Below are 21,546 nucleotides of genomic sequence, written 5' to 3'. Positions count from 1 at the left end.
GTGGAAGTCCCTACAAGAGACCTATGTCCAGCGGTAGACGTCTATCGGTTGTTGTTGTTGATGATGATGATGATGATAAAAAGTATATCATTGATATAATATTCTTAATAGGTAAACAGGGTTTTTTATATCATTTCAATTTCTCCTCATCAAAACTGATAAGTAGGTGCTTGGCTGTCATACTTTCAATCACAAATGCGTGCTCGAACCTTAATTATAACAACAAATATGTAGGACTTTCCTTGAAGAGGACTTTCACTTTAATTACATATGCATTTACATGCACTGACTCATTAGTCGCGCTTAATGTGATCAATGGGGCGATCCACAATTGATTTCAATGAACAATCGATAATCATCAACTGTAGAGAATTAAAAAAACTAACATGATCGATTGTGTTGTTGCATAAAGTTGATTATTCGTGATCGTCGTCGTCATAAACCGATAGACATGCACTGGAAGTCTCTTGTAGGCTACTTCCAGACGCCACGGTCTTGCCTGAATCCCGCGGCTCCCTGCGACTCGTTTGATATTGTTGGTCCACCTAATGGGCAACCTGTTAACTCTGCGCTTTCCATCGCCATTCCAGCGCCGTGGAACCCAAATGTCAAGGGTTTCCTCGAACTACATACCCGCCCATTCAGCGTGACACCTGATGGAAAGTGATGATATGGCCTAAGATGGGACGCGTTTGCCTAGAAGGTGCCTATTCACTCTTGTTTTAAAAATACCCGGATTATAATTGGAAGGAAACACTGACTTGAATTTAAGTCAAGCAACAGTAATCTAGTAAAAATTACGAAGCTGCTATTTATTTTATGCCCTAATGGAACAAAGTGAAACAGAACATCAACGAACTATAAAAAGTTTATCAAACAACTATGCCGAACTAATAAAATAGTATTCGACCACCTAGAGTGCTGGAGAAAGTATGGCACGGAACGCGATTCGGGAATTTCGTGCCCCAAATGTATGTGAAATTAACGGTGTTTTTGAAAGGAAATCGTTATGGTGGACTAATTTTAACGGGATTAATTTTCCGATTTTTATCATAATCATCATCATCATCATGATCAAACCATCACCGGCTCACTACAGAGCGCGGGTCTCCTCTCAGAGTGAGAAGGGTTTTGGCCATAGTCTACCACGCTGGCCATGTGCGGATTGGTAGACTTCACACACCTTTGAGAACATTATGGAGAACTGTCAGGCATGCAGGTTTCCTCACGATGTTTTCCTTCACCGTTAAACCAAGTGATATTTAATTAATTAAAACGCACATAATTCCGAAAAGTTAGAGGTGCGTGCCCGGGATCGAACCCCCGACCTCCGATTAAAAGGCGGACGTCCTAACCACTAGGCTATCACTGCTTAATTTTAAGAATACTGTGATCCCTAGAAAACCCATACGATTATGTGATTAATGGAAAGGGGTCACGACCCTAGGCAATGAGGAATAAGACCCAGACATAGAAAGAGAGATTTAGATGAAATGTCAATTTTTCGTAAATATTTTCTTTCCTTTTTGTATGAAACTTTTACATTCCAGAAAATAACTAAGCGGTCCTTTATGTTTATTGCAAAAAAGAAACTAAATTTCGTATGCAACGACATGTGATTGCAATCGAGTATCGACAGTTATCGTTTGGTGACCGACTTGACTTGACGATTGAATGACGAATGCGATTTTTACGGTCTTGAATGATTCATTTTTCATGATCGATAGATACTACTTGTATAATTTATTATAACGTTACTAGGTTCCGTGCGAATTTAGGCTTTTTAAAAATCCCGAGAGAACTAGTAATTTTTCGGAATAAAAAGCAATTCTTATCTGTTCCCGGGATGCAAACTTTTTCTATCCTTATCTTTCATCAAAATCGGTTAAGCGGATTTGACATGAAAATGTGACAGACAAGCAGACATATTTTGCATTTATAATTATTACTTATACTAGCTGATTTTGTCCCCGTAAGTTTCGGTTTTAAAAAATCCTTGGGAGCTTTTTGATTTTCCGGCACAAACTCACTAAAAGTCTAGCTAGCCTACATCTTTCCCCGAGAATCAAACTCAGTACCGAATTACGTCAAAATCGGTTGTACAACCGATTTTGACGAAAGCTAGCAGACAGCTGTTTCTATGTCTGTCACCTTTTTACGACCCATTCGTTCAACCGATTTTGACGAAAGGCACAGATGTACTTTTTTATATTATAGATATTTGTACTAGTGTGGAATGTATGTGGAGTAAAGGTAACTTTACTAACCAAACCAGAGAAATTCTAATAGATTTATCATTTAATAGCTAACCGTTGTAGAAATTTACATGAAGTTCAATTTACTTGAATGCCACTTAGAATTCAGGGCTACGCTATGATTGAATCAAGTGTTTACCGCTGATTTATATTTTATCGTGACAGTATGTAAATTTCACGCTGTAGTGGTATTTTCTATTGCGTTTTAAATTACTGTGGATTGTTAAATTTTCTATTTCAGTAAAATTTACATAACTTTATTTCGCTAATACTTTGATAAATTGTTTCTGTTTTATTTATGTGTTAAAATATTAAAAAAATCACTACCAATACTTCCAATAATTACTAAGTACCCATATTATAAATGCGTTTGTGCATGGGTATAGTTAAATACCTGGAGAGTGACATAGGCTACTTTTATCCCGGAAAATCAAAGAGTTTCCACGGGAATTTTACAAACCTAAATCCACGCGGACGAAGTCGCGGGCATCAGCTAGTATTAGAAATTATAAATGTGACAGGGTTTGTTTGTTTGTCTGTCCCTCAATCATCTTGCTCTGGATGGATGCTTCATCGCCAGCATTTTAGATTTTGTTTGTAATTTAATAAAATTAAAATTGACCGCCAATCTGCACTTGACCAGCGTGGTGGACTATGGCCAAACCCTTCCCATTCGGTGAGATCGTAATTCTTTGATTGGGCCCAATTTCAGTATCCATGCTATTATCTGGAATTCACTTATGGTTGATTGTATGGAGTAATCCATCCTCATGGCATGGGAGCGGCGATGTCCAGTCGTGTTAAGGCACCTTTGCTATACGCCCGTTTTCCATAGTGCGCGGGGCCCTTTGAACGGCAGGGAATTTCGAACCTTTTTCTTGTAACTTTGATTACGAACTTTGTGCGTACTTGGAGTTGTTCAGATTTTGACTTGCTTAGAATTTGGAGTTAGGATTTTGTCAACTGTGTTTTATGCCTATGCGTTAAATTAAATGTGAAAAGGGTTTTTAAAGGTAAGAAATTGGAAAGATTTTTAACGCCTAGTACTGACTTATCGATATCGATTCTGCCTGTATTATATGGTCAACGTTGATAATTATTTATCAAAGTAGATTATTTTATGAGCTCTTTTAGGATGTTTTTAGAGATCATTGCTATAGAATAGGTTTATCACAATACAATGCAGTCTTTCATACCAAGCATTTATTTCATAGCAAGCACTGGACGACAAAACAAAAACCCGACTACACTTCATAAAAATATCATCACGGACGAACGTTAATATTTTCTTAAAATCGAACTACTAATTTTCGGAATTTACACAAGTTAAGTTATTTTATCTCAATACATATATTTAGATATCAAGCTAAGCTAGTGCTAAGCCATTACTGCCGGTAGGATTAAATTTTAGTAGGCTAAAAAATTAGCAAGGACATAATAATATGAAATACTAGGCATTATTACTATTAAGTATATTTAAAAGTATGGAATTGTGAAAATCCTCCATTACCACATGAGTAGGAATGCTATAACTAAGTAGTCTAAGATCTTACATCCGCTTTTCGCTATCTCTCTTCCTCGGCGTGATGCTGGAGATAGATAAGCTATCCAGTTCAGCACACTGACACAGTGAGGCGTGTCGTAACAGTTTGGTAATGCGCTCCACGAATATTTACCTTCACTGTTGACTTGCAGATAATGCTGGAGACACGCTGTGTAGTGTTCATGAATAATATTTGGATGTCTCATTAGATCTATTCTATTATAACTTAGAATAGCAGGTGTTTATTTTGAAAAATAATAGAGGTACTTACTCTTTTAATTCAATCATGATCATCATCATTATCACCTCATCGCTGGCTTACTACCGAGAACGGGTCACCTCTTAGAATGAAAGTCACCACGCCGCCGGCGATTAGCAGATTGGCAGACGTCAAAGATCTTTGAGAACTTTATTGATAACTCTCATGTATGCAGGTTCCTTCACGATTGAAGCAAGAAAAGTGCGTGCCCAAGTTTGAACCTAGGACCCCCCGAATAAAGGTTTTAACCACTAGGATATCACCGCTTACTTATTGCTTAGTACTACACTTCTCTTAAATGCCATAGTTACTCTATGCTGCATATCTGTATTATAAAATTCAAAGTCCTGACTGACTGACTGACTGACTTATATGTATATATCAACGTACAGCCTAAACCGCTGGTCCTACAGACATGAAATTTGTAGAGTGTGTTCTTTGTAAAGAGTAGGTATCCACTAAGAAAGGCTTTTCAAAATTCCACCCCTAAGGACGTGAAATGGGGGTTGGAAGGTTATATAAAAGTCCTATCACCTATGTTTTTGAATTTAGAGACGTGATCAATTGCAAAGGTAGGTATTGTAAAACTGAAAATAAACACGAATATCTATTTGAACGATAATTTTAACTTTTACTATATTATATTGTTTTGTTTCAGATTAACATCAGTGATGAACGATTTTCGTCAAGGCAAAATAATATGAGGAACATTCGCGGAGTCACGTGACGTGACCACAGATAAAGAATGATTGTGCTGATTTATATTAACATACTGCATATAAAAAGTACTTAATATTTGTGAGTTCAAAAGACTGTGGACTTTAAAATGGACAAATATTTTTTTTTTCATAAAAGTTTATCAAGATAGTGTTGCCGCGAAATGGAGCGACGAAAACATTTTATTTGGAGGAAGCAACCTTTTTGGTAAGTTTAACTTAATTTTCTTACTTTCCTTTTTTTCATGCCTACCTTTCTTTTGACTATGCCCAAAGGTTGACTGGCAGGACACAAGTAGAAAATTTTCCAACACAGCTATACCTACCTGCTGTTTATTTTACCAGAACTAGTTTTTTGTGTGCAGTAGAAGAGTCATGTCACTAGAAGAATGTTAAGTATGCATGTGGAAGGAATAAAGAGGAGAGGACGACCAAAGAAAAGGTGGATGGATTGCGTGAAAGAGGATATGCGTGAAAAAGAAGTGGATAATACGTTGACGAATGACAGGAATGAGTGGAAGAAGAAGACATGTTGTGCCGACCCCACGTAGCGTGGGATAAGGTAAGGAAGAAGAAGAAGTTTTTTGTGTGCAGTAGGTACGAAAATTTTGTACAGGGTTGCAGGCTTGCAGATATATACCAACATTTTCTAACCAGCCCGAATTATTATTAACTACTAATGTACTACAATTTATTATTATTTATCGTTTAGGAAATAAGTATAGAAAGGGCATCAGAGGCAGACATTGGCTACGGCTAGTTACCTACCATCTTTTAATTGAGTGAGTACTAGCCATTAAATACGATAGACGCATAAAAAATAATATAAAAGAAGTTTGTGTATGCCTAATTATATAGTACTGGAATAAGCAAATGACGTGATAAAATCAGTGAATTATCTGCTCGTACTTTGTAGACAAATGAAACTATTCACTTTTATATATATATAGTATACTTCAATTCATTGTCTATTGTATACAATTTTCCTTTCAATATTTTACGCAGAGAAAGTGTTTTGCAAAAGTAAAATAGTTATAGGTATTAGGTACTTAAATACATCTCGTAAATGTGTTTGTTGCTATAAATTTACGGCTTTGCTGATGGCATGAGGGTAACCGCAACACAAATTGGAATAGGTGTAGTAGTTTTTAGGTCGTTGGAAAATTACGAGTTCGGAGGAAAAGTTTTAATAGGCAAGCCCTTATGACCTACCTACTTACTTCTGGTGTAGCGAGTGCCAATAAAGTAATCCTTTTTTGATTCTACATTTTCTTGTCATAGTCTTGCTCGCATTTTTAACCGACTTCAAAAAAAGGAGGAGGTTCTCAATTCGTCGGAATCTTTTTTTTTTTTTTTTATTTTTTATTTTTTATGTATGTTCCCCGATTACTCGAAAACGCCTGGACCGATTTTGAAAATTCTTTTTTTGTTTGAAAGGGTATACTTCAAAGTTGGTCCCATTTCAATTTGGTGAAGATCTGATGAACATCTTCGAAGATAGATACTGGAACTCCTCAACGGATAAGAGTAAATTGCTCGCGATCAGTGTAATAGCTTAGTAAACAGTAGATTTTTAACCAGTCATAGCATAATTCCATGGGGCCACTAAAAATTGTGAAATAAAAAATTTTTACAAAAAAAATAAAAACCGACTTCGTTACACAAACACTAAAAATTGAAAAATAATTTAATTTATTACCGAATATATTATGTATACAAGAGTTAATATAGTTCCATAATAATAATTTTTGGGGTCGGTGCCAATGAGGTGCCATTGTGGAGTCCCATAAAAATATGAAGTCTAGACGATTCGCGCAGCTAAAGCTAATTGGCACCGGCACCAAAAAGTATTATTATGGAACTATATTAACTCTTGTATACATAATATATTCGGTAATAAATTAAATTATTTTTCAATTTTTAGTGTTTGTGTAACGAAGTCGGTTTTTATTTTTTTTGTAAAAATTTTTAGATTTAAAGAAGAGATTAGATTTAGTATTTTGAATTTCTGTATCACGAATCGAATTTGTCTTGCCCGATAAGATTTCCGTCATAAGTAATCAGTACCTAGGTACGCGACAGGTCGAGATGGCAACCGGGAAGGTAACGCCACGCACACCCGCACAGCGCTTGCGCTAACCCGTTGCGGGCGTTGCGGGCGTGCGCGGGTGACGTGCGGGTACGCGGAGCGTCCCCCCCTTTTTAAACTGGTTTTACGGCTCTGGGTTCTAGCCCTTTTGAGCCTAGCGTCCCCCCGGCCCCACCTCATACCACGATTGCTATCTCAACCTGTCGCGGACTATATATTACGTGCAGAATTATAAACTGGGAGACCGAAATGACTAAAATAAAAGGTTTCCTTACTTATTTGACAAGGTACCCTTTAAAAGGATACCATGTTTGATTTTGATTGTATGACTTGCATCAAACATTTGACCCCCTATCACCAGTTATTTATCCTTAACAAATGTTTTTACACGGTCGAACGGTAAACTTTTTATGCCCACTCGTAACTCCTTCAAGAGTAAAAGTAAACAGAAATCATATTCCCATTCATGAACCACGTGCTTATTCAGGATTATAAAAATAAGAATACCTATGTAGAGTTCGAACGATTTGAATATCGCGTGTGAACAATGTTCATTCAGTTCAATGTTTATCTTTTTTTCATACAACAGCTTTGAATAACTTAATGGAAACTGATGACGATTTTGAAATATATATTTTTTTATTCCGATACGACCTAGCCCTTGACTGCAATCTCATTTGGTGGTAAGTGATGATGCAGATGGAAGCGGGCTAACCTGGAAGGGGTAGGTATGGCTGCTTCTTCTCAATCGTTCACTCGTGACAGAGTGGTCGTGGCTATGAATTCTTCACTGCTGCTCGTGCGATCTCCCTCCATCATGGGTAGGTATGGCAGTTTTTGTTAATTAAACCCATACTTACCCCTTTGGGTTCTACACGGCCTCGTATCGGAACGCTAAATGGCTTGGCGGGAAGGCTTTGCCGGTAGGGTGGTATAACTAGCCACCAGAGATACTAGCCATAACCGAAGCCCCAGATCAGACTAGATACAATTTAGAAATTGTGAATTCCCAAACTGCCCCTGCTGGGAATCGAACTGCAGACCTGTCACTTATAAAGACACAGCGCTTACCACTGCGCCAGGGAGGTCGTCGTCAGGTGTAGCTATGTACCTAATATGTATGTATGTAGGTAGATAAATACCTAGATTGTTTTAAATTACGCAAAAGGCACCGACTTGGGGCCGATTCTCTTGCACACAATCTCTAAACTAAACTAAATTAACAGGTCTAAATCTAGTGCTATCCTTTTCCGCAAGCTACATTATGAAAGGGATAGCAATAGATTTAGAAGTGCCATTTTAGTTTAGTTTAGAGATTGTGTACAACGGAATTAGCTACAATGTAAATCCAATTACTGTAGACATTAAGTATCTGCATGATTTAAAAGTAGAGACCCCAGACCATATTGTTTAAGATAAAAGAGAATATTTTTTACTTTACGTTCAGAGTCAGACTTCAGACATAATAACAAACACAATAATTTATACTAGAATAAGATTATTTTTAATTGTTAGTAGGTATTTTTAATACCTAGTTATTAAGTAATAGATCCTACGCTAATTAGTACGTAGGTTGTTAGAGAAAATTTAGGAACGAATAGGTAACAAAAGAAACAATAAAAGAAAAGAATGCCCGCGACTTCGTCCGCGTAAGTTTAGGTTTTTGAAAAACCCGTGGATTGCCACGGATTTTTTAATTTTCTTTGATTTTTTTTGAGAAAATAGTAGCCTATGTTCACTTCCAAAATCGGATACGCGGATGGGCCACAAGTGAAAAGCTAGCTGACAGACTCACATTTCTATTTAATAATGTAACTACATAAAAGCAAAAGGTGACTGATTGACTGACCGACTGACTGACTGACTGACTGAGTAACTGATCTATCAACGCACAGCCCAATTTACTGGACGGATCTAGCTGAAATTTGGCATGCAGATAGCTATTATGACGTAGATATCCGCTAAGAAAGGATTTTTGAAAATTCAACCTCTAAGGGGGTAAAATTGGGGTTCCAAATTTGTGTAGTCCACGCGGATGAAGTCGCGAGCATAAGCTAGTAGCATATAAATGCGAAACATAGGTAAACTATACATATTATTTCGATTTAGTAAATCCTTGGCAGTGAATTCGACCATAATATGCCAGTGAGCTTGCATTCCTGATCTAGACCGTTTAAGGTCAAGAAGTGGCCTCTAGTTGGCCCATGAGCTAACGGCGATCTCGAAGCTTAGGTAGGTACCTACTACAAATACAAACACTGCAGTCAAGTACCTGTACATTCTAAAACAGATTTTAATTTATTTTTATGCATTATAGTTTTTGATTTATCGTGCAAAATGTTGAAATAATACGACTGTATTACGGAACCCACGGTGCGCGAGTTTGACTCGCACTTGGCCGGATTTTTGAGCAAGTACTGATTGGAACTCAATAGGTATACAGATACAGGTTTACCTTGTTATTTAACGCGAGTAAAGCCGAGGGCAAAAGCTAGTAAAGATTTAAAACAGTGTAGTGTTTATGGGAAAACCGAATCCATCTGGAAAAAAGCACTATGCAGAACGACAAGAGCAACTTTTAACAGGCAATAAAGATAAAATGAATATATGCACAAATGTGTATCAAGGGCGAGAGGCATAAAAATAACTGCGATCGGCACTTAATAAAGCACTTAAGATGTTTATTAGGCGCACCCAGAGCAGAGTAGTGTTGTGCAGGGCATGCTTTCAAAATGAGAACATACTCCTCAATATGAACCGGTTCTTTTTTATCGGGAGCCTGCAATGGTCGTTTCAAAGGAGAAGAGGCATGCCAAATTGTAGATACTACAATGTTTAGAAAACTGCCACTCTCTTATTTTTTTTGGGGCGTGACCGAAATGACTTAGATATAATATTAGTAATCAAATATATATAATATCTTCCTTTAAACAACATTATAATTTAAAATAATTTCTTTAAAATAACTAAAATAAAATAAAATAGATCTGAAAGGTACATGTATTTTATCTCTATACTGTAGAGCCTTGCTAAAAAAAGATTCTGACAAAAATTTATTAATTTAAAAAAATCTTTTACCCACGCTGGCGAAGTTATGGGAAATATCTAGTTGGCACTAAGTCTTGGATAAGATAAATGAACTGACAAAGATAAAAGCAACCAATGAACTGGCTAAGAAGTATATGAACTAGCTATTTTAATCTTTCCTTACAACACTACTTTAGAATCGTTGGATCGTTTTAATGCGTATACGTTTCGGGTGCATCGTCGTTTGTCGAAAATGTATCGTTAGCTGTTCAAACATCTAATGGAGTTGTCAGATTGCGCAAGCCGATGAGAACTGCGTGGGTCCAGATAAGGGGTGTCACAAAGGAGGAAGTTATTATAATAGCTTAACTAAAATGACAGCTCCTATAATAAAATCACTGCCCATATTATAAATGTGAGAGTGTGTTTGCTTGTTGGTTTCTTGGTTTGTCATTCAATCACGTCTCAACGAATCGACGTAATTTTTTGCATAGGTATAATTAAGACTTGAAGAGTGACATAGGCTACTTTTTATCCCGGAAAATCAAACAGTTCCCACGGGATTTTTAAAAACCTAAATACACGCTAACGAAATCGGGGGCATCAGCTATTTATACTAAAAATGGCACCTCATACAGCGAAATTATTATGACAAGACAAATTCCGAAAACAAAGAACTTAGGGACTGAAAAACTATCAGCTTAGAAAAGAACAAAAGGAATCAACTTAATTTTCTATCGAGGCAAATATAGATCTTCTCACAAGATTTAATGATCAATTCAGTGAGTCTAAAATACGTGAAATATGTATGACATGAAAATATTTTTACCTAAGTAAGTTAAAAAAGCTTTCCTAAGTTGGTACCCCTATTAAAGCGAAGAAACTGAGAAAGTAAGTAAATTGGAAAGACAAAGTAACAGTTATGGTCTAACACCCACTAGTTCATCTTTAGAGCAGAATGGGAATTAGGAGACTTTTTTAGGAGATTTTGTATCAGTTATGGCACGTATAAAATCCCTACCCATATTATCCCTACCCATATCCCTACCCATATTATATGGTGGTGGTCTGTGATCTAAAAGAACAAGAAAGAAGGTAGTTGGTACTGCCCATTACAGCTCGAACTTCACTCTCTCGCAGCATTGCAGTCACTTAGTGACCACTACCCGTGCAATTAGGTCGCAATATCGACAAATAAAACCATCAAATTAATCTTGGTATGTACTTACCAGTTAAAAATGTATTTTCTTTCTTTCTTCCTTTATTTATTTTACTACTCTTGCTCTTGCGTTTATAATTTTCGTTTCAAGGTAGTTTTTTTAACGAGCGAGGAGACTTTATTCTTACCGACGACATGTAAAGTCTTATGTATGTTGTTAGAGCTCATTACACTCTCCGTGAGAGTCATAAATTGTATGTACAATGGTTAGACTGACAAATTGTCTGTGGATACGAAAACAGCGGCCGTTTTCTATCGCTAAACAGATAATTCGAAATTGGATCACGTTTCACGTGGGATTTATTCTTTTTGTTCTAATAGGCCGCTACAATGCCCTTAACGAGTGTGAAAAACAACAGGAGCTTTATTAGTTATCAACCGAGAGACATCGTGTAAAGTTGCAAATTTTGACTTAGGCACGTGGTGTTACAATTTAAGTGTTAACATGGCATCGACACGGCAACGACAAAACAATAACACGAACACGACACGGCAACGACACGGCAAAAATTAAAAGTGTTTTCCGACTCACACTTATTTGTAAATGAAAATTCTTACATAAAAATCAAAGGACACAGCCAGTGACAATTTGAACGGCCTTTTGATTTTTTATTGATCATACCTATTATCTACAAACGATTCGATGAGAAATCCTAATATACTTACTATAATATTGTAACTTATATCTCGTATCTAAATATTATGTATCCTCGGCATGCATAACATTGAAATGAAAGCAAGTGCATTGCAACCCTACTGATAATATTGTTATTTACTGATGTAATGAACAAAGTGATTAAGATGAATCGGTAACTTTGATCGTCTAATTCTATAGCGACTGTCATCTTATTTATGTGATGAGTAACATTGACGATGAGCCACTTAATGAACTACTATTAAATTAATTTAAAACAAATCATTGCAAATTGTGTAATAACTAGTGACGGCCCGCAGCTTCCCTCCTGTGAAAATTTCGAAATATCCGGCCCTATTCCTTGTCTACATTTGAAAGGAAACCTCTATGCAAAATTTCAGCATTTTGCATAGAGGTTTCCGCTTATATTTTCTTTTCAACTAACGTCTAACTTGTACTTACTTACCTGCAATGAGAATTGGCACTACAATAGTCCGGATTAGGCTAGGAGTTAACTATTCCAACTGCAGTCCATTCTTAGCTTAGCTTAGCTTAGCTAGCACTGTTGAACTAATAAATTTTTAAGAAATTAGTATTTTGATTTTTAAAGTTCTAATTTATTTCGTTTTCAGGTTGGTTGTTGTGATGCAGCTGGCAATGTTTACAACTGCAACGAACGTGACCACAGATTCGTCACAGGTGAGATCAATATTAAAAATAATTAAGCTTTTTCTATTGTCAATTTAGTTTATTAGCTGGCGCAACGAAGCGAAGCCACGAAGTTTGAGATGACTGATAAGCTCATTATCTATTCTAATATATAATATAATATTATAAATACGAAAGTTTGTCTGTCTGTCTGTCTTCTTGCTAGCTTTTCACGGACCATCCGTTCAACTGATTTTGATGAAATTCGGTACAGAGATAGCTTGCATCCCAGGGAAGCTACTAAGGTAACGTACTTTTTATCCCGGGATATCAAAGAGTTCCCACGGGATTTTTAAAAACCTAAATCCAGGCGGGCGAAGTCGGGCATCATCTAGTCATCAATATAACAAAATCTAGTTATATACTAGAAAATAGAAACTAACTTAACGTGGCACCTTCAAAATATAAATAAGTATAGTCCGCGACAGGTTGAGATAGCAAGCGGGCTATAAGGCGGGGGATGCGCCGTACACCCGCACGTCACCCGCGCTCGCCCGCACCAGGTTAGCGCAGGGGCTGTGCGGGTGTGCACTGTGCAGGGCGTTCCCTCCCCTATTGCCATCTCGATCTGTCCCGTACCATAGGTAGCTTTGCTTCTTATCTAACAACTAATGAACTCAGAAGCTCAAGAAGTTTAAGAAGAGAAAGTTTAAGAATTACATATAGCGGTTTTATTTGTTTTAATTCCAGGTGATAGAAGATTCTTCAGCAAAGCTCTATGTGTGGAGTTCGTGGGGCAGCTGGAGTCCCTGTTCCAGAACATGTGGTGGCGGTGTATCGGTCCAAGAAAGGCAGTGTTTACCCAGGTATAGTGGGGTGAAGAAAAGGGTTTGGCCATAGTGGATAAATGTCTGTGTCTGCCACACTGGCCAAATGCGGATTGGTAGACTTTACACACTTTTGAGAATATTATGGATATGGAACAGTTAACCATAATATTCTCAAAGGTGTTACTCTTAAGCAACGTAAATGATACTTAATTGCTCAAATTCTGTTATTCTTCTATTTCCATTTGAAGTAAGTACCTGCTAACTAATATCTTAACTTCAAAAACAATACTCATAACAACAAACAACACATAACGACAAAACCTTATTATGGACACATTATAATTTAAGTCCAGATCAAAATTGGGTCGTAGACCTTGCCAACTTTTGTTCTACCGAAAATATGTATCTAAAAATGCCTTTATTTTATCATCTTGCGAAACAAGGTTTTTGATTTTTTTTATTAGTATTTATATACAGAGTATTTTTCATTTTAAACATTTCTGTAACCTACCTTGTTTGGAGCAGATGAAGACACAGACCTCTACTCGTACAAGTAATACAATATACTTAACAAAACCACGGATAACAAAATTGTATGCTTTACTAAACAAGGCGGTACTAACACGCTCAAGGCGTGTTATGGTTGATAGAACAAAATTTGTTAACACCATACATTTACATGCCCATTACGGCAATTCTGTTTTAACGGGTTACACCTTCAATCAGTGAAGATAACAATCTAAGGCTGAGTACACATTCACTTAACAATACTTTTTAGGGTTCTGTACCTCAAAAGGAAAAACGGAACCCTTATAGGATCACTTTGTTGTCTGTCTGTATGTCTGTCATGAAACCTACAGGGTACTTCCCGTGGACCAAGAATCATGAAATTTGGCAGGTAGGTACATCTTATAGGTGACATTTGGGGAAAAATTTGAAAACGGTGAATTTAGGGTTAGATCACACAAAAAAATTAAATTGTGGTCATGAACTAATAATAAGGTCTTTAATATTCGAAGTAAGATAACTATATCAAGCGGGGTATCATATGAAAGGTCTTCACCTGTACATTTTAAAACAGATTTTTATTTATTTTTAAGCATCATAGTTTTTGAAATATCGTGCAAAATGGCGAAAAAATACGACTGTAGTACGGAACCCTCAGTGTGCGAGCCTGACTCACACTTGGCCGGTTTTTTAACGTTAGTTGACAGTCACGTCTAAAAGCTCGGCAAATATTTCACATCTATACAGACATGGTCAAGTAATTGTTGCTCCAGCAGCAAATTTTTAAGAAATGTCATATTTGGTATTATAATGCACTAGTTTATTCACTAAATTCGTCCGCGTGGACATACACAAATTTCAAACCGCTATTTTACCCCTTAGGGGTTGTATTTTCAAAAATCCTTTCTTAGCGGATGTCTACGTCATAATAGCTATGTGCATGCCAAACTTCAGTCCGATCCATCCAGTAGTTTGAGCTGTGCGTTGATAGATCAGTCAGGCAGTCAGTAGCTTGGTGAATTGCGCGAGAGACTCACACATACGATAGTAGCTAATGTTTAGCCCGTCTGTACTGATGCTTAGATACACCATGCTTAAAGTCTTTAATATTTTATAGCTAGTTACTTAAGTGCCGTTATCAAATTATGATATAAACGTAAAATTAAGCAATTAATTCTAATGCAATTAATTTTTTACCTATACAAACTTTTAACGGGAATCGATAAATTATGTAGGTAAGTAGTACTTTTTAATTTTATTGCAAGATAGGCTTGCGCTTGTCATTGCGAAACAATGATGAGAGCTAGGTTGAAACTCCAAGCTCTCTCCATCGCCCCCTGACTGAATTTGAGCTTACTTATGAGAGCCATATAATTAGGGGCCATGTCTCGAATCCATATTATGTCATCACTGGCAACACGCCCTGTTCGAAGACTTTGGTCTTTGGTTTTTTATTCACAAGATTATTATTTATACCTAACTCTTAAATTATAGGCACATTTAGAATAACATTGTTATTTAGATACATTACGTCTGCACTAAGATTGTTAAGTATCTGTATTTTGCTTTTTAATATACCTTGATAACTATATAACTTGATAACCTTAAAAGAGTCATAAGTTATTAGGTAGAGCCGTGGTAAAGCTTAAATTTTCTTTAAGTATAAAGCAGCCTTACCCAGGTCAAAAGGTTAAACATGGTGCGCGACACTGGTCAGAAGATTTTCAATTTTAAACCTTATAGCTTTTAAAATAAAATTCATAATACCTTTATTATTATATTGAACTCGGTGCATCGTTCATTGAACCATGTAAAAAGCTTTTACTATAGATCTTATTCTTCAAGAAATAAAGGCGTAATTATACATTGAAAATCAAAATTGGATTCGCGATTAAGGCTTTTTGTCTCATAATGCTAATCGCACATCAAATCAGCACACGCTGCACTTGACGCATTTATTTGGTGATATTTCGTATTTTTTGATGCATGCCTTGTAGACCTAATGATGATATCACTCGAATTTTGAAAAAAGACTGAAAATGCATAGTTTCAATGCCATACAAATGTCGAGCTATCAATGCTATCAAGGCATCAATCATTATTACAATCTCAATTGTTGTGATTGGCTGAATTTAAGCGATTCTTGTTGCAACAATGCATTGTAGCCAATAGTGGCCCAGTGTCAAACAATCAGAGGTGATTGCGATCGTGACATTGTAGATCGTGACATTCTACCGCAATCGAGCAGCTGATTTCTAGTGCATAATCGCAAATATATCATTTAATATGCACGGGAAAACGTCGTATTTAATATCTCCATAAAATTTTGACAGATTTGTGTTACTTTACATGAAAACTTACAGGCACTTAACAATAATTCAGAAATCAGGGCGATTTCTGAATTATTGTTAAGTCTACACGGTCTTGCGGCACCTGAATCCAGCGGCTTCCGGGGAAATCTGTCACCGCTGCTCGCCAGTGCGAGGTCGTCCTTCCAGCATCTTGAAACCCCAACGTCTATCGGTTCTTCGAACTTCGAACTTCGAACGAAACGGTTTCACCCGTTGCCACTTCAGCTTAGCATCCCGTTGAGTTAATTTGTTACCTTCTAGGGATCGCGTCATTTCTGATCTGACTTTGTAAGAACCTATCTACTAAAAAATCGCTGCTTACAGATATTGCAGCACAAGCTGTCAAGTGTGCGGTCAACTTTAAGACCTTTTATCTCATAAAAGGTGTTTAGCGTTAACCTTGTAACAAGTTGTTTGGGCTTCGATTGTAGTAATCGTGATTGACACGCATGACTCTCTTGTAGCTAATGAGCTTGCAATTACTGTCGATTATGTTCGGCCATTGTTTAAAGGCTATTGGTACAAGTTGGGCCAGCATGTTCGGCTAATGCCAAGTTTGCCGAACAGTGTACAGGCTGTACTTAGCTTATTTTGTAAATGTAAAATGTAATCTCATTATCATCATCATCATGATAAACCAATCGCCACTACTGAGCACAGGTCTCTTATCAGAATGCGAAGGGTTTAGGGCATAGTCATGCAGATTTCTTCACATTACCTTCACCGTTAAAGCAAGTGATATTTAATTGCTTAAAACGCGTTTATATTGCTTAAAGTGCGTGCCGGGATCGAACCCCCAACCCCCCGAATAGAAGGCTGGCGTCTTAACCACTAAGCTATCTATCAGCAGTTGCTAATGCAGTTTTTAGTAGCCTAGGCTCAAATGGATTACTAATTGGCTAGGATTCAAATGATAGTTTTTCGGCTGAAAAAAGGCGTTACTCAGGTTATAGTAGCCAACGGGCACCCTAAACCACAAATAGTGGTATCTATAGTCCGCGACAGGTCGAGATGGCAATCGGGGTATGAGGCGGGGGGACGCTCCTCACACCTGCACGTCACCCGCGTTCGCCCGCACCGGGTTAGCGTGGGGGCTATGCGGATGCGCAAGGCGTTCCTTCCCTGATTGCATCTCGACCTGTCGCATACTAATACACGTTTGGCCAGTGCCTTGGCCCAACATGCGGGCCCAACGTGTACTAAGCCCTTTGTATACAGTAGGTACGCGGCAGAAAATAATGTACATCGACCTTTAGAAAGAGATAGCGGTTTTGCAAAGCATTGTCTCTTTCGTTGAGACCGACAATACGTCACATAGGTATGAGTGAGCTCTACAAACCCGGAATCTCATTCTAAAGGTCGATGTACATTATTTTCTGCCGCGTACTGACTCATGAACCTTTTAACTTAGCGCCATGTTAAGGCTCGTGCATAATGCGCGTGTCGTACACAAGACATTATAACAGTCGATTGATTTAAATGCCCTTTGTTTAGGTATAATTAATGTCAATCCATGTCATTGAAGTTATTTAGATCGTAATACTAAATGACATCATGCATATGTTTTGTTGTACAAATCTGTAAATAGCTTTTGGTGTTCATACAAAAGTTAAGCCTAATAAATTATGAAAGCTATAAGATACAGAAGAAGAATGATTTGTCATGATACGCGACGATAATCTTCGCGTATAATATTATTATAAAACTCCAGATGGACAAAGGTCGAAATTGTATTTTAAAAATTGAAGACAAAGTTCGCTTGAATAGTACGCGACAGGTCGAGATGGGGACAATCGGGGTGGGGACACCCTGCATTAACCCGATGCGGGCGAGCGTGGGTGACGTGCAGGTGTGCGGGGCGTCCCCCCGCCTCATACACTGATTGCCATTTCGACCTGTCGCGATCTATACCTACACCACCTATGTTGTGATGTGGTATAGGTATATTTGGGCATAATTGGCATTGTATTTGTAGTTTGTACGCGCTAAAGAAAACCAATGACAGTCCAGCAAAATCACGGCCAAGCATAACCTTGTCATCATTAGCATTTAGATAAAATCTTCGTAGCTTCAAGATTTAGTGACCATTGTACCTACATACCTCTCACATTAATTTCCTGCAGTATGACAAATAATTGCAAGTACTACACAACTGCATGATTGCTAATTTTAAATCATTTTCATTTGGTGATTTTTTTTCACAGTGATTTCGGTGATTTTTCAATTTTCGCACTTACAAATTGTTTGCTAAATTAATTTAAATAGGAATTTGCCCAAGATCAATAGCGCTGACATTTCGCAGGGTGGTTACTTACAATATTATTTATTATAAGTACAAAAAATCACTTTTCGCATTATTTGAACTAAATGTTCTTTCTTCCCTTTCGAACACGCAGGGATGCGAGTGATCTCGCTTGCTCGCTCTTTAGCTTGATCGATGACTTAATAAAGCTGGATTGCATGTAGTAATTTTCAAACTGAGATTTTGCTTTGTGAATATTCACAGGCTACTTTTAGTAAGATAGCAAGTGTTGCATATAAAAATGCTTTTCACATGATTTTTCACATGCTACCTGTGAAATGGTCCAGCTCTATCAGCAGTATGCGGTATCACATTTCACATAGTACACCTGACAGCAATGAATGTGTACGTTGAACGAAAACGGCATGACGCCTCCTCCATTACGCTTATCAGATGTGAATACCAGATACTGCGGCCATCACAACCTGTTTTTGCACTTAGGATGAAGTGTGATAGTGTAATTAATTTATTCTATGTCCATTATAACTTGCAGAATTTTTCTATTTTAATTGGCATAAGTAGGTATGCGATTAGTTTAGATTGTCTCTATAGGAATTTCTATAGAGACATAATTATTATTAATATGCCATATTCTCATTTCTCAGTTATTAATGATTGTTTTATTAAATTAAAGGTTTCTTTATATCCATACAACAAATGTCAAAAGAATCACTGAATTTTTATGACTATTTCAAATTAAAACTTCAGAGGAGTTTATTTGTAGCGCACTCCAAACAAACTATAGTACGCAAGAGGTTGATATGGCAATCGGGGAGAGAACGCCCTGCGCACCCGTACAGCCCCCGCGCTAACACGGTGCGGGCGAGCGCGGGTGAAGCGCGGGTGTGCGGGGCGCCCCCCCGCCTCATACCCCGATTGCCATCTCTACTTGTAGCAGATATAGTTTGGTTCTAATTTTAGTATTAAATTAACCAATCAATCACAATGAAATTTTGTAAACACGTTCTACAAATTACTTAATATCTGTGTCTGTGGTTTTCCAGATTTCTGTTGATTTTCAAATGAGAAGCAAACTACGATTGTGGAAGAGAGTTGTAAAACGCTCTTGAAAGAAAAAGAAGACAAGTTCAAAATTTTGTCGTTAGTTCTCCAAACCTTCGATCTTAGGTAAATTTTAATGGAGCCAGATTTTTGATGATGCTTCGGTTTTTAATAAATTTTCAACGCTAGTAAAACCCTCGTCTACGGCTTAGGTTGTAAAGTTCCGTATCAGCTTAAATGGTACACTTGTATCTTGTACTGTTAAAATAAATAATAATGCAACAAATTAGTCAAGTGCTTATTGTTTATCTATGACAATATCACATAAAAATAAACTATGCCATTAATTAGGCATGAGATATTTACTACATTGTAAGTAGTCCATTTGGTTACTGTAAAGATTTATGCAGTGCCGAAGGTCTCCATTAAAGGCTTAGTCAACGTAGCACTCAATGCTACACGAACTATGTTGGCAAATCAACCCATTAAAGTAAACAGACCACGAAAATACCGTTACTTTAACGATCCAGACTATTTGTATTTGCTCACAAATGAAAGTGTAGGTACCATGGGCCCACAGATAATTTTAACAATACAAAGGATTAAAGGCTCATTTTCATTGGTCGATAGAAAACGCTTCGGTATGCGAACTATTTCTAATTAAATGCTACATAGGAAGAAGAAAGGTTTTCATTGGTTGATCTCGAATTAGAACGCATTAATAATACTTAATAATAATCTTTATTATCTTCTTAACAAACATGTAGTTTACAATAAGCTTTACTCGTAGTGTTCTGCCTCCTGAGGTAGTGAAAATTGCGGGCATTGATTGTGGGGATTTATAAAACACCTGTGTTTGTGATGTTATGTATATTTCTACAAATAAATACTTAGTTAAGTAATTGGTGATTATTTGAAAATTAACTGATGATAATAATGATTAAATGCACTCGCAGTGCGTTCCACGTCGACCAATGGAACTTGACGGAGATTTCTATGAGGCATGCCTTATGGCCCTCGTAAGTGGACATACGAGGGACCTTATGGCATGTTTTTTAGAAATCTCCATAAACCCGTACGCTACATAATATTAACCAATGAAAATAAACCTTTATATGACCAGTTTCGAAGTCCTGTTAGGTAGATAAATAGGTACCTAATCAAATACAGTCAATCTCAAATTAGCCGGGGTACCTTAGACCGAGACCGCGAGATATAAGGCTTTAAACCGAGTATGGAGGAAATGAGAAAATGATATCGTTAATCGATTAGGCATCGATTAAGATTAGTGTTTCTCTATATCGACTGTGAACTGGCAACCGTCAAAATCTCAATTTTGGTATCTTTACAGGATAAAAGAAAAACCTTATTTCTTTCAGTTATCTAAATAGTAATTGTATACCAGTGTAGGTAAACTAGATACTAAAAGGTATAGTTTTTGCAATTTACTTGTGGTTACGTTGTTTAAAATTTACATGGGCATTGGCATTACAGTGTGCGTGTATGTTGGACCAATCAGTCGCGAGCAAGCAAAAACTTTAGAGGTACTAAATCAGCTGTCGTGAATTGTGGCACTGCGGAGTACGAAAACCTCGTAAGTAGTAGGTATAAAGAGAAATCGACAGAAATTTGAGACAGGACATGTTGCCAGTTCGCAGTCGAGCTGCTAATTTAAAGGATTGATTTGCGTGTGACCTGCATGATCTAATCAAGATAAGCACAGAACTGTCTCGAATGTGTTAACATACAAGAGTTGCATGGCAGTTGTATTTGGCCAAACATATCTACCTCAATAATCCTAATTGGCTGTTACAATGACACATGAAGTCATAGGTTATATAAAGGTTATAGCCACGGCCCATTTCTGCCGTTGTTGCACTGATTGTGCCTTGGGCTGATGTTCGATCTCATTGCATTTAATAGCTAATAGCGTAGATAAACAAATCCATAAATATTATAAAAATTCACATTTGTGTATCCAGCAAAGCCGTGTCACCTAAAAATTAGCGTTCCGGTACGATGCCGTGTAAAAGCCGATCGTTTCATAAACTGCCGTACTTTTCCAAGTTAGTCCGCTTCGTCCATCGTCCATCTACGGTGGTAAGGAACCCTTCGTTCGTTTCGTGAGAATCTGTGTTGCACTTGACCGATTTTTTAAAAAATC

At 37.3% G+C, this 21,546-nt stretch overlaps 1 protein-coding gene across 3 annotated transcripts in view; it reads left to right on the top strand.

Annotated features, from left to right (window-relative positions):
* Positions 1-21,546, top strand: part of LOC117991692 (ADAMTS-like protein 4) — a 95,253-nt gene that overhangs the window by 16,572 nt on the left and 57,135 nt on the right. For 2 of the 3 annotated variants that reach the window (XM_069505287.1, XM_069505289.1), the window contains exons 2-4: positions 4,716-4,981; positions 12,375-12,441; positions 13,141-13,256. In XM_069505287.1, coding sequence (XP_069361388.1) covers positions 4,938-4,981; positions 12,375-12,441; positions 13,141-13,256 — 227 coding nt within the window. In that variant the 5' untranslated portion in view covers positions 4,716-4,937. Of the gene's footprint in view, positions 1-3,961; positions 4,062-4,715; positions 4,982-12,374; positions 12,442-13,140; positions 13,257-21,546 lie in introns of those variants that run through there. The other variant, XM_069505288.1, reaches the window with a different exon arrangement.

This window comes from Maniola hyperantus, chromosome 20, assembly GCF_902806685.2.
Source record: "Maniola hyperantus chromosome 20, iAphHyp1.2, whole genome shotgun sequence".
NCBI classification, from domain to species: domain Eukaryota; kingdom Metazoa; phylum Arthropoda; class Insecta; order Lepidoptera; family Nymphalidae; genus Maniola; species Maniola hyperantus.
This window is presented reverse-complemented; position numbering and strand designations above follow the sequence as displayed.